This window comes from Mirounga angustirostris, unplaced genomic scaffold, assembly GCF_029215605.1.
Source record: "Mirounga angustirostris isolate CCGP_5_RB_7025 unplaced genomic scaffold, mMirAng1.0.hap1 SCAF_4, whole genome shotgun sequence".
In the NCBI taxonomy this organism is placed as follows: Eukaryota; Metazoa; Chordata; class Mammalia; order Carnivora; family Phocidae; genus Mirounga; species Mirounga angustirostris.
In genome coordinates, this window is record NW_026991712.1 from 138889619 (window position 1) to 138903433 (window position 13815).

At 34.1% G+C, this 13815-nt stretch overlaps 1 protein-coding gene across 5 annotated transcripts in view; it reads left to right on the forward strand.

Annotated features, from left to right (window-relative positions):
- ITGB3BP (integrin subunit beta 3 binding protein) overlaps window positions 1-13815 on the forward strand; it is a 68029-nt gene that overhangs the window by 19642 nt on the left and 34572 nt on the right. For all 5 annotated transcript variants that reach the window (XM_064589035.1, XM_064589034.1, XM_064589037.1 and 2 more), the window contains exon 3: window positions 6757-6892. In XM_064589035.1, coding sequence (XP_064445105.1) covers window positions 6757-6892 — 136 coding nt within the window. The remainder of the gene's footprint in view (window positions 1-6756; window positions 6893-13815) is intronic.

Genomic DNA, 13815 nt, shown 5'->3' on the forward strand with positions numbered 1-13815 from the left:
ACGACTCCAGGATTATAACCTGAGTCGAAATCAAGAGCCAGACACTTAACTGACTGAGCCACCCAGGTACCCCCGAAATGTTTTTAAATATTGGGTTGATTCAAAGGAACAAAGAAAGTCTTTTAAATATCCATATGGAAAAAAAATAATCTCTTAATCTTTATCTCACTTGATACACAAAAATTAATTCAAGAAGTGTCATAGGCATAAAGTAAAAGTTAAAAGCATCAAGCTTCTAGAAGGGAATATAGGAAATTATCTTTGAGACCTAAAGTAGACAAAATTTCATACAACAGAAAAAGTACTAACTCTAGAAGATAAAGTTAATAAGGTAGACTTTATCAAAATTAGAAATTTTTGCTCCTCAAAAGACACCATTAAGAAAATGAATAGGCAAGCCAGGGATTGAGAAGAAAATATTTGTCTCACATCTATCTGACAAAAGATTTGTATCTATAATATATAAATAAAAAATAAAAAAAAAAACAGTACAATAAAAATCTACAAAAACTTGAACCAACATGTCACAAAAAAATATTTAAATGGACAGTTAGCACATGAAAAAGTGTTCAACATCATTTATCATTGGAAATACAAATGAAACCCACAAATGGATACCATTCCCACCCACTAGAAGAGCTAAATAACAAAACAGAATGGCTTTTAAAAAACAACAGCACTAGGGGCGTCTGGCTGGCCTAAGTTGTAGAACTTGCAACTCTTGATCTCAGAGCCCTGAGTTCAAGCCCTATGTTGGGAGTAGAGATTACTTTAAAAAAAAATGGGGGGCACCTGTGTGGCTCAGTCAGTTAAGCGTCTGCCTTTGGCTCAGGTCATGGTCTTGGGGTCCTGGGATTGAGCCCCATGTTGGGCTCCCCACTCAGTGGGGAGTCTGCTTCTTCTCTTTCTCCCTCTGCTCCTCCCCCCAACTCGTGCTCTTCCTCTCAAATAAATAAATAAAATCTTTTAAAAAAGCAAACATGAGAATGACTAAAACAGTGCTAAAGATTAATAAGGATGTGGAGCAACTGGAACTCTCTTTTACTGATTAGAATTTAAAATGACACAAATACTTTGGAGAACTCCAGCTTTTATTTTATAGAGAGAAGTACAAATCTCTATCCTATAACCTAGCAATTACATTCCTAGCTTTCTCAAAAAAATAAAATGACATATCCACAAAAGACCTATTCAAGAATTTTTTTTAAAAGACTTGTTTATTTATTCTAGAGAGAGAAAGTGTACGTGTGAGTGGGAGGGATGGGGAGAGGGAGAGCACGAGTCGGGGGGAGGAGCAGAGGGAGAAAGAGAAGCGGGAAGCCTGCTTCTCCCTCTCCCACTCCCCCTGCTTGTGTTCCCTCTCTTGCTGTCTCTCTCTCTCTCTCTGTCAAATAAATAAATAAAATCTTTAAAAAATAAAAGCTTTTGCACAGCAAAGGAAACAGTCAACAAAACCAAAAGACAACTGACAGAATGGGAGAAGATATTTGCAAATGACATATCAGATAAAGGGCTAGTATTCAAAATCTATGAAGAACTTACCAGACTTAAGACCCAAAAAACAAATAATCCAATCAAGAAATGGGCAGAAGACACTAACAGACATTTTTCCAAAGAAGACATCCACATGGCCAACAGACACGTGAAAAAGTGCTCAACATCGCTCGGCATCAGGGAAATCCAAATCAAAACCTCAGTGAGATACCACCTCACACCAGTCAGAATGCCTAAAATTAACAAGTCAGGAAACAACAGATGTTGGCGGGGATGCGGAGAAAGGGGAACCGTCCTACACTGTTGGTGGGAATGCAAGCTGGTGTAGCCACTCTGGAAAACAGTATGGAGGTTCCTCAAAAAGTTGAAAATAGAGCTACCCTACAACCCAGCAATTGCATTACTGGATATTTACCCCAAAGATACAAATGCAGTGATCCAAAGGGGTACGTGCACCCCGATGTTTATAGCAGCAATGTCCACAATAGCCAAACTATGGAAAGAGCCAAGATGTCCATCAACAGATGAATGGATAAAGAAGTGGTGTGTACACACACACACACACACACACACACACACACAATATGGAATATTATGCAGCCATCAAAAGGAATGAAATCTTGCCATTTGCAATGAAGTGGATGGAACTGGAGGGTATAATGCTGAGCGAAATAAGTCAATCAGAGAAAGACATGTATCATGACCTCACTGATATGAGGAATTCTTATTCTCAGGAAACAAAGTGAGGGTTGCTGGAGTGGTGGGGGGTGGGAAGGATGGGGTGGCTGGGTGATAGACATTGGGGAGGGTATGTGCTATGGTGAGCGCTGTGGATTGTGTAAGACTGTTGAATCACAGACCTGTGCCTCTGAAACAAATAATATATTCTATGTTAAAAAAAAAAAGAAGAAGAAGAAGAAGATAGCAGGAAGGGAAAAATGAAGGGGGGGATGTCAGAGGGGGAAGCGAACCCTGAGAGACTATGGACTCTGAGAAACAAACTGAGGGTTCTAGAGGGGAGGTGGGTGGGGGGATGGGTTAGCCTGGTGATGGGTATTAAAGAGGACACCTACTGAATGGAGCACTGGGTGTTATACGCAAACAATGAATCATGGAACACTACATCAAAAACTAATGATGTAATGTATGGTAATTAACATAACATAATTTAAAAAAATGAAATCTTGCCCTTTGTGACGATGTGGATGGAACCAGAGGGTATTATGCTAAGCGAAATAAGTCAGTCGGAGAAATGTAAGTATCATATGATCTCACTGATATGAGGAATTTGAGAAACAAGACAGAGGATCATAGGGGAAGGGAGGGAAAAATGAAACAAGACAGAACCAGAGAGGGAGACAAACCATAAGAGACTCTTAATCTCAGGAAACAAAGTGAGGGTTGCTGGAGTGGAGGGGGGTGGGAGGGATGGGGTGGCTGGGTGATGGACATTGGGGAGGGTATGTGCTATGGTGAGCGCTATGAATTGTGTAAGACTGATGACTCACAGACCTGTACCTCTGAAACAAATAATACATTATATGTTAATAAAAAAAATTTAAAGAAAAGATTCTCTCTCTGCCTTTCCACCCCCCCAAAATAAATAAATACATCTTTTTAAAAAATAAAATTTTAATATTTTTAAATTGTGGAACAATAATGGATATAAATAGAAAGACCAATGTATCAACTTTTTTAGCCAATGTTTTATTTTTCCTATTAAATTTTTTTTGTCAAAGTAAAATTTATATATTGTAAAATCCACAGATCTTGAACATACAATCCATTGAGTTTTTAACAAAGGTATATCAAACACCCAATCAAGAAATACAAAATTTCTATCACCACAGAGCTAATATATTGGTTATATTCTTTCTCTGCTATCCCTGTAAGATCACTGAGATTAGTGCAAAATGCTTTTGCTTCCATAACTATTATTACAAATAACAATGAAACCCCAACATTATTAGAACCATTAAGGATGATAATCATGGTAGCTGATAAGAAGTTGGTTGATCTCTAGGACTGTACTGAGAATCCTAGGCCCAAATTGTGAAAAGTACCTGAAACAGCTAGTATTTGGAGTATTTTAATATAAGTTCCATAATAGTATAGTAATCTATAATAATGTCTTAGGTAAAACATTCCAATGACCTAATTAACCAGTGTAAGGTTATAAAGAATTATCTCCCTTTAGTTGCCCTAATTTTTCTTTTGTTTCTGGTTATTCAAATATCTATAGTACCTGTGTTTTAAATATTTCACTGATCGCATAGGGTAGTACTTCATAATAATAATAGCAGATCCTTTCCATCATATTTCATGCTGAAAGAACCCTTAGTTAGTACTTTCTAGACTGTTTATAATAGGTAAAAATCAATGCAATACAGGCACCTTTTTGGTAGAATATGCTTTAAACAAAGTGACAAAGCAAGCTACAATTTGTGAACAGTATTGGAGAATGCCATCTATATTTGAAATTATGAAGCGAACATTCATTTTTTTTAGACAGAAAAATCAATGCCCAAATTTTAGTTTTGCTAATATACAAGGTTTACAAAAAGTACAGTGGTATTTGGGCTGATCAGAGAGTCTTTTTTTAATAGTGACATTAAATATCTCTAAGGCATCACTGAATATTATAAGCAGTTATAAATTATTATAGAATTATGACTTATTGATTTCTCTTTTCCTAATTTTATTCACATCCTGAATTCCTTCCCTTCTCTAGCCAAATCTAGTCTTCTCACTTTTTCTTCCTCTGTTTTCAAAAGGATCTGGTAGCTAGCACTTCTCATTGCTGAGTGGAAAGAAGGCCGGACTTCTCCGTTAGTAGCTCAGTCTTCCCTGAAATCCCAATCTTAACTGTTCCTGGTGTGGGTTAGATGGGTTCTAGGATCACTTCTAAGCATCTTCAGGGTTTTAAGTTAGAGGACCTTGATAAAACTTTGAGGGAAAAAAAAAAATCTTAGAGAAGTAAGATTATGCCTTTGCGTATCAGTAGTCAGGTATATAAAAATGTGTTATTTACTGAAGAACATTTAGTGGGATAGTAAGGGAAGGTAGATTTTCATTTTTCCCTCTTTGTATAGTATTTGTAGACAGACGTTTTTCCAACACAGATGGCCAAAAATAGAAAGCAGAAGAGAAGCCTCAGTATTTTTCCCCTTCTCTCGCCCCCTCTAAGAAGTTTCAGTATTTTAAGGTGAGGGGAAACACACACACACACACACACACACACAGACTTATTTTGTGAAAGCTGGAAAATGGTTTTCGAGGACAAATGTATGATCTATAGTTGTAATGTTTAGATATTTGGCATTTGGAAAAAATAATTTTTTGATAAAATAGGAAAACAGGTTGACATAAATGTACATTAGTGTAGTGACTTTCATTTCTTGTACATACATAGTAAAATAGTTCTAGGCAATAAATTCTTGGAAAGGTAAGGTAGGATTGGATAAATGTCATAGTTTATGACTGAATACATATAAACAGGTGAAAACTCAAGATGGAGAGGTAATAATAACCACCTGATAAAGAGACTTAAAACCTTTTCACCCTACAAAAAAGATTGCCTTAGAGTTATAACTTGATATTATAGTTTGATTTTTAAAAAAGATATTGGTTACATTTGTGGCTACTATGGATATATAAAATAAAGAATGGAAAGCCTTCTGTTTCTCCCATATGAAAAAGCATTTATCATTTAAAACCTTAACTGTAAAAAAAAATTGATGCTATAGATTCTGGAACTAATACCAAGATTATTGAAAAAGGTGACGCAGCCACTGTTTCTGCCAGGGTGTCTTAGAAATAAAGAATCGTTGACAATGGAGAATTACATAACTATTTCAAGTCAGCTACCAAACTAAAGTTTAATTCTACAATGTAAGTAGTAACATCATAAGCCTTCAGACCTTTTTTTATCCCCCGAATCCAACCTGTGCCATCTGTAGCACCTCTAGATTTCAGGTTTTTCATACCTTTCATTTTTGCTTATCTGAGCCTCACCCTTTCTCCTCACAAGAATCCTTCTGTAAAGTTACTGCAGCCCACTTTGATTTTCCCTTTCCTCTCACTTTTTGTAGCACCCATACTACTGTTAAGACCTCCTCTCTGCTGTTTATGAGGCCAGAACAGTTTTTTCTCTTTCTTTGTACACATTAGTTAGCAAGTGCTGGGTGATTAGTAAGCATTACAGAAAACAGTTTAAAAGGAATTCAGAAGAGCAAGCAATTAATTCTGTGATAATGGGTGGTTGGAGGAAGTGGATCATAAATGGGGACCTAAACCAAAGGAAGATTTGATCTGGGAAAGATAAGAAAGGGCATTCCAGCCTAGGATCACAGAATGAGCTGAGGCCCAAATGTGTATAATCTCAGTGACTGGGACTACAGGTGTCATTTCATACTAGATGAATGAACTAATGAACAAGTGAATGAATTCATAGTGGCTTGGCCAAGGTTACTGGACTGTTCCTTTTACATCATTCATTCATTATACATTTTTGAGTTCTAGGGCACAAAGATGAAGAAATATTTATTTTTAGGAATTCAGATTTTAATGGGGCAGCAGAAATGTGAAAAATTATTAAAATAATTTTTAATTTTATTGGAGGAGGTATGCACAAGGTGTGTAGGAACACAGAGGAGAGGATAGGAGGATATCCTGTAGGATAGGCCGAATTCTCAAGGGCCTTAAATGTTAATAACGTTCAAATAACATTATTTGAATATGTTAATATTCAATTATATGTTATAATTGTTAAATAATGTTCCAACATTATTTTGGTTATTCTTAAGACAAGAAGTCACTATGTCAGAGCAACTTTGTGAAGGTGTAAGAAAGCACTTAGCCCTCCTAGAATTTCCTTGTGGATTTTACTATAAGAAACTTCTGAGTTTCCCTGGCCTAGCCCCATAATTATACTTCAGGTTCAGCAGACAGCAAAAGTCAGGATATAACTGGAAGAGTTAGCCATCTCTAAACTGTTTGGAAATACCATCTCAGAAGGCAGTAAACCTTTAATATTAAATTTTCACAGATATCAAATTGAGATGCCCTAATCAGTGTGGAGACCTGAAATATCTCTAAGACTTTAAGAATAGTGTTCATTTTGGAGGTGGTAATTGATCGTATTTAAATTCTGAAAAGAAAAAGCAAGGAAAATAATACTGGTTTGAATTTTACAAGTTTTAAAAGGCGTTCTCAAAGAACTAAACATAAGTATTTTTGTCTCAAATTAATTTTTATTTTCAGTCATTTGATTCTTCAAAAATCACAAGGAAGAAAAGTATTACAACTTATTCTCCAACAACTGGAACTTGTCAGATGAGCCCATTTGCTTCTCCTGCAAGCTCTAAAGAACAAGAGCACAAAAATGAACCATCAAATGGTTAGTTGAACATTCTTTTTCATTTATTGTAATATTTTTCTAGTTATTGGTTAAATCAGAATTTTTATTTAATAGTATATGGATCTTGCTGCAGCTGATTTTTTCTTTTTTCTTAAGGAATTCAACATAAAGAAGGCTAGAATATAGGTACTACTTTGGACATAAATGTAAACTTTCTAGGCACTTATTTTAAAATGCTACTGCAGACTTTGTTCCCTTACTCTTCCATCCATTAAATAGAAATTATGGTCTGACTGCCTTCAGCTACTATCAATTATAGTGGTTACAGATATACCCCTTAACAAGCTATCCATCATGTGCATAAATTAAAAGGCATATAATTCAGGTACTGCTGCAATACAGTTTAAGAGAGCTACTTCTAAATGTTATTTTTAGTCATGTTGTCCATTTAGTTTTATCCACATTTTGTTTATCTTTATATAGCTTGCTTTTATTTATTATATTTCATTCCCTTCTTTTCCTTTACTATCTTAAGTGCATTTGCAAAAAAATTTGTAGGGTTTTCCACTAGAGAATAACCCAATTTTAATATGAAATTGTTTATTTTAAAATATTTAGTTTAATTTTGACTACGCGTATTTCTTGTTTTCTCGTAGTTTATTGCTAAAATATTTAAAAGATATATGAATCTAGATTTCATAGGTTTACTTTTTAATATTACAAAAGGTCATGAATCAGTGACATGTCAGGTTTCTATAATATAAAATTCTAAGTAGGCTCAAATTTAATAAAATATATTTTAGATGTGCTATGATTAGCCTAATTCATATTTTATTGTTTAACATTTATTGAGTGCTAAGAATATACTAGAAGCTACACAGAAACAAAGAAATCTCATTTTACCTAATTTGTTGTAATGAAACCCATAATGAGATCTTAAACTTTTGAATGACTTTTATTTTACTTTAATTAAATGCTTTTTATCTTAAAGCTATTACTATTAGGTTTGCTTTCACAAAAATGTATGAAGATGTATACATTTTCTTCAAGCTCTGTTTTTAATACACTTAATATATCTTTTGTTTAAAATTAAAAATTAGTGCCTTAGAGATGGCACATCTCTATACTGAAATATGAATAGATTTTAAGTGGATGTGTATTCAATTTCCATATTGAAATTAAATATGGACTTAAGGGAATATTCCTTTTGCCCATAAAAAGATGGGTCACATGATCCTGGTTGACATTTAAGTGGATAATTATCACAGATTATAGTACTAAGTAAGCTCTTTTTTAAAAAGTCATATAGCAAGCGTTCCTGGGGTGCTGGTAATGTTCTATTTTTTAACTTATATAGTGATTATACTGTTTCATTAAACTGTACATATATATGTTTCATATACTCTTGATATATGTATCTCACATACAAAAGTCTCAACATAGAATTCTCTAGGATCTTATATCACATTATGTCATTTTTAATCATTACATTGCTTGTCCTAATATGTCATCTTATACATGTTTTAGAAATAAGAAAGCGTGACTCTTATGAAGTAATTTAAGTTCCAAATGATCTCATAACTTCTATTAACAATTCTCAGTTTTTAAATATTGTACAAAACATAAGATGCAACTTAAATAAGCACTTTTATTTAAATAGCATTTTCAAGGGCATTTTAAGTGCAATTCACTTTCCATCACACTTAGGATATAATTCAAAACTTTATGACTTTTAAGGCCATACATCATCAAATACCTGACCACCTCGTCTATCTCCTTTTCTACTACCCTTCCCACATTTACACTATAACCACTCTTACTTTCTTGCTACTCATCAATCATGTTAAACCCCTTCCTGCCACAAGGTCATTGCACTTTCAGGTCTCTCAGCCTGTATTCCTTCTGTTATACTCTTCCTCTAGGTATCTATATGTACTTTCTATATACATTTGAACTGTGTACTATGTGAACAGATGATTTATTATTAAATTTAAATACATTTGTACTTAGAAAGAAAAATCTGTTTCTAAGTCTTCCCTCTACTTAGACTCTACATGTGGGCCAAAAACGGGGTGAATGATTCCAGTTTGTACTTTTGAGAGATATATATTTATTTACTTATCATCATATATATTTCTCATTGTTATATACGTTTTTGTGTGTGTTATCATTGTATTGCTGCCCTCCCCTACCCCTTAGCAAATTTCTCCAAACTATTATGCTTTTCAGTAAAGAGGAAGGATGCATCAGACTTATTATTTAATAATTAGAGTAGAAGGATAAACAACAAATTTGCATAGTCAAAGAGAGTATTTGTGAATTAGACAATAGATCTGTAGAAATCACCCAGACTGCAGCAATGTAAAAACACAGAGATAAAGAAATGGAAATATGATAAAATGGTAAAGAGAAATGATGAATAGAATAAGAAGCTCCAACATACATCAAATAGGAGGTCCACAAGGAGGAAATAAGGAGAATGGGCTGAGGCAGTATTCTAAGATAAAAGGACTATCAATTTTTCATAACTTCAATTTCACAGTTAAGGAAAGATGAGAATTTCCAGGTTGGAATAGCATGCTTAGTCTGAGCAGGATGAATGAAAACAAATCCACACCTAGTCATATCATGGTAAAACTGCAAACTGTCAAAGACAAAGAGAAAAATTTAAAGGCCACCATAGAAAAAGACCTATAACCCACAAGGGAATGACAGACTGATAGTAGACTTTTCATCTATATCAACAGACTCCAGCAGGAAGTGGAATAATACCAAATAAAAATCACAGCTGAATTTTTTTATTCAGGAAATGAAGATGAAATAAAGATTTTTTTTCAGACAAAGTCTGAGAGAATTTACCATTCACAGAGACTCCCTGAAGGGGCTACTAAAAAATGTACTTGGAGAAGTAAACAGCCTCAGGTAAAGGAATGGAATGCAAAGAGCAATGGTGAAAAATAAATTAGCAAACATGTTGGTAAATTTACTATAAATCTAATTACAAAAATGTGACTACAAATTCTGCTCACTATAAAGCAAAAGACAAACAATTTGAGAGGGTTAAAAACAAATAATAGACTATAATAGCACGGAATACTGATGAGGGAGCAGGAAGAAGCTAAAGTGTTTTAAGATTCCTATAATTTTTAGGGAGCAGAAGAATATCTGTTAACTGACTTTATAATTGTGTTTTTTTGTTTGCATGTAAAAGTGGGGAAAATAATATCTACCTCAGGATTGTTGTGAGAATTAAATAAAGTAATATACAGGGGCGCCTGGGTGGCTCAGATGGTTAAGCGTCTGCCTTCGGCTCAGGTCATGATCCCAGGGTCCTGGGATCAAGTCCCACATCGGGCTCCCCGCTCAGCGGGGAGCCTGCTTCTCCCTCTGACCCTCTCCCCTCTCATGTTGTTTCTCTCTCGCTCTCTAAAAAAAATAAATAAAATCTTAAAAAATAAAATAAAATAAAATAAAAAAAGTAATATACAAAACACTCAGAGCATTGCCTGGCATATAGTAAGTTTTCAATACATATTTTAGCTGTTTTTATTAATATCATTAATATTAATAAAAAACAAAGCAATGATTAACTTTAAAAAAATTAATAGCTGGTATAAGAATATTAATATAGACCAAAATGGACTTTAAGGCAAAAAAACCTATTGAAGATAAAGGAATCTATACATAGTGACAGAAGGAAAGAGTCACTACTAGAAAAAGATTTCTGAAACTATGTGCATCTAAAACAAAAACAAAACATAATGAAATAGGACAGGATTACAAGGAGAGACTCACGAATCCCTAATTATAGTAAATTTTAAAGTACCTCTTTCAGAAACTGATGAAATAGATAAAAACTTAGGAAGGATATAAACAGTTTGAACATAGCTAGCAAGTGTGATCTAATGAAATGTGGTCAAACAAGTATAATACCCAACACATGATAAAGCATGACCTAGAACTTTTACAAAGAATATAACCAGTTTGGAGTCACAAAGAAGTCTCAACATACTAAAATTGCTGTCACAGTCGCTAACCAAATTTTGTGCAGTTAGGAATCAATAATAAAAAGGCAGCCCTCTAAAAATTTTAGCCCATGTGTTTGGAAACCTAGAATTCTAAATAATTCATTGTTCAGAAAAATCATAATGGAAAGTATAAAATATTTAGAATTGAATGCTAATAACAAAAAACTTACAGGAAAACTTTACACCTAAATACTGCTTTATACTAAAACAGTTCTCAGTGGAAATTTTATACTTTTAAATGCATATATTTAGAAAGGAAGAATGATTGAAAACTAATAAGCCAAGCATTCAACTCAGAAGGATGGAAAAAGAACGAACCCCAAAAAATACAAGAAAGGAAATAGTAAAAGATATAAAGTATTAAATAGAAATAAAGTATTAAATAGAAAACAAGGCAATGATTAAAAAAAAAAGCAGGTTCTTTGAAAAGACTAATCAAATGGTAGACTCTGTCAAGACTGATTTCTTTTTAAGTGGGAGAAGGAACAGACAATATGTATTTCAAAGGAGCTGATAAATTACTATCAGCTTAAATATATGATGAGCAGTTTGAGATATATGAGCCAAATGCTTCTTAATGTGGTCCACAATCTAATTTGGATGAAAGATTTTAAAATGTACCATTCTGCTTCTCAAATATTAATGTTTTAGTAGCTAAAAAGCAATTCCAATTTCTCATTGATACCTTTCTATTCAATAATATAGGTAAAATTTTAAGAATATTAAATTTCTTCCATGGGACTCAATAAAGGTATTTTGAATTTTAAAAAAGGAACCATTAACATTGTTATTTTTCATGAATTGATCCTCTAAAGAGGTTCTTCACTCTCCACTCTTGTTTAATAATAATAATTTGGTTAATTAAAAGAATAACATGATTTTGGGGTGTGTGAGTGGCACAGAAGGTTGGGTGTCGGACTCGGATCCTGACTCTGGCACTTACTAGCTTTAGGGCCTTGGATAAGTTATGTGGCCATTCTGTGCCTCTGTTTCCTCATCTGTAAAATGGGAATAAGAGTGACCAATGCAGTTTTGCAGATTAGTTTATATATGTAACATTTAAAACAGTGCATGGCCCTAAAAATACTATTTAAGTGTTAGCCGTTATCATTAACATCATTGATTGTACTTCTAAATATCATGATCTGTTGAAAGTTATCTTCATTAGTTAGAGAAGGGGCTCCCTGAGCCTTACCAGAGAGTCCAAAATATAATTTTGAATGTATCCCAGATTCAGTGATGGTACATTTTTCACCAGTGTTCTGTGAAACTGCCTTTAAAGGGAATCACATACACAACTGTTTGTTATATATAACCTAGGAAGAAAAAGTCCATATAGAATCTACAGCTGTTTACTGTATGTTAATTGCTAATAGAATGAAATGAAATCGAGGAAGCAATTTTTTTTTTTAAGATTTTATTTATTTATTTGACAGAGAGAGAGCACAAGCAGGGGGAGTGGCAGGCAGAGGGAGAGTCAGGCTCCCCACAGAGCAGGTGGAGCCTAATGCGGGGCTCGATCCCAGGATCCCAGGATCATGACCTGAGTCAAAGGGAGACGCTTAACCGACAGAATCACTCTTGGCGCCCAGGAAGCAATTATTAAGTAACTGGAATACTCTTTCTTTTTACTTCTTTTTTTTAGAGGGGTGGAGGGGCAGAGGGAGAGGGAGTGAGAGAATCCCAGGCCACAGAGCCCAATGCAGGGCTTGATCTCACAACTCTGAATTCATGACCTGAACCAAAATCAAGAGTCGGATGCTTAACCGACTGAGCCACCAAGGCACCCCAATAACTGGAATACTCTTAATGATATATTAGAGTCTGAACAGTCTCTGTTAACTGATCCAAGTGTTATTTTTGGAGATATTAAAACTCCTCCTATTTAACAATTGGAAAGTATATTAGAAATGTAAGTCCTTCTATGAGGAGATTGAGATTAATGCTATTGATTACATTTTATAGAATAAGATACCTAATCCCCTTACAATAATAAAAATGTTTCAGCAGGCATTGAACACCTGGTGAAAATTCAAATAAAGCATCCTTTTACTATTTCTCACCTAACTTTATTGACTGATGGTGCTAAAATGTGAAAATTAATTACAAGTTAAAGGAACAGAGTAATTTTAATGTTTAATTGTGGAGCTTAATTGAATGCAGACAGCATAGCACAAAATTCAGGAAATTAATATTAACCTTTAGGCAAAGATTTTCTGAAAATAAGGTTTAATGTGTATCATGGGATTTCATATCCAGCTTGATTTTTTTAAGAGAGATGGATTTTAATAGACTTTTTCCTCAGAGTTCTCTAAAATCATAAATAAAATATTGTTACTGTTGGGGCGCCTGGGTGGCTCAGTCGGCTAAACAACTGCCTTTGGCTCAGGTCATGATCTCAGGGTCCTGGGATCAAGCCCCGCATCGGGTTCCCTGCTCAGCGAGGGGCCTGCTTCTCCCTGTCCCTCTGCTGTTCCCCCTACTTGTGCTCTCTCGCTCTCTGTCAAATAAATAAAAATAAAATCTTTTAAAAAAAATTTACTGTTTTTCCCTTTAATCCTTTGTTAAACTCTTACTATTTGGAATTTAAGGATAGAGTCAAGGCAAATAATGAAAAGTTAATATAAAGAGATAACTAGTACTTTAGCAAGATCTCTAAATCACAAGTTTTTCTCTTTTTAGAATTAAAGACTATTTTGAGATAATTTAGTTATGATACGGTTTTGTTTTTTTTTTTCTGAGAGAAGCCATAAGATCCAAAGTAACAATGAGGGAAATTATTGTTAGTTTCTGAACCAATTTACTCAGTGAAATTATAAATATCAGAGAATAGAAAATATACTTTAAATAAACTTTTCCCCTAGTAATAGGAGCAAATAAGAGTAATGGAATAAAAATTAAGTGAAGAAAAAAGTATAAACCAGCATTGGAAAG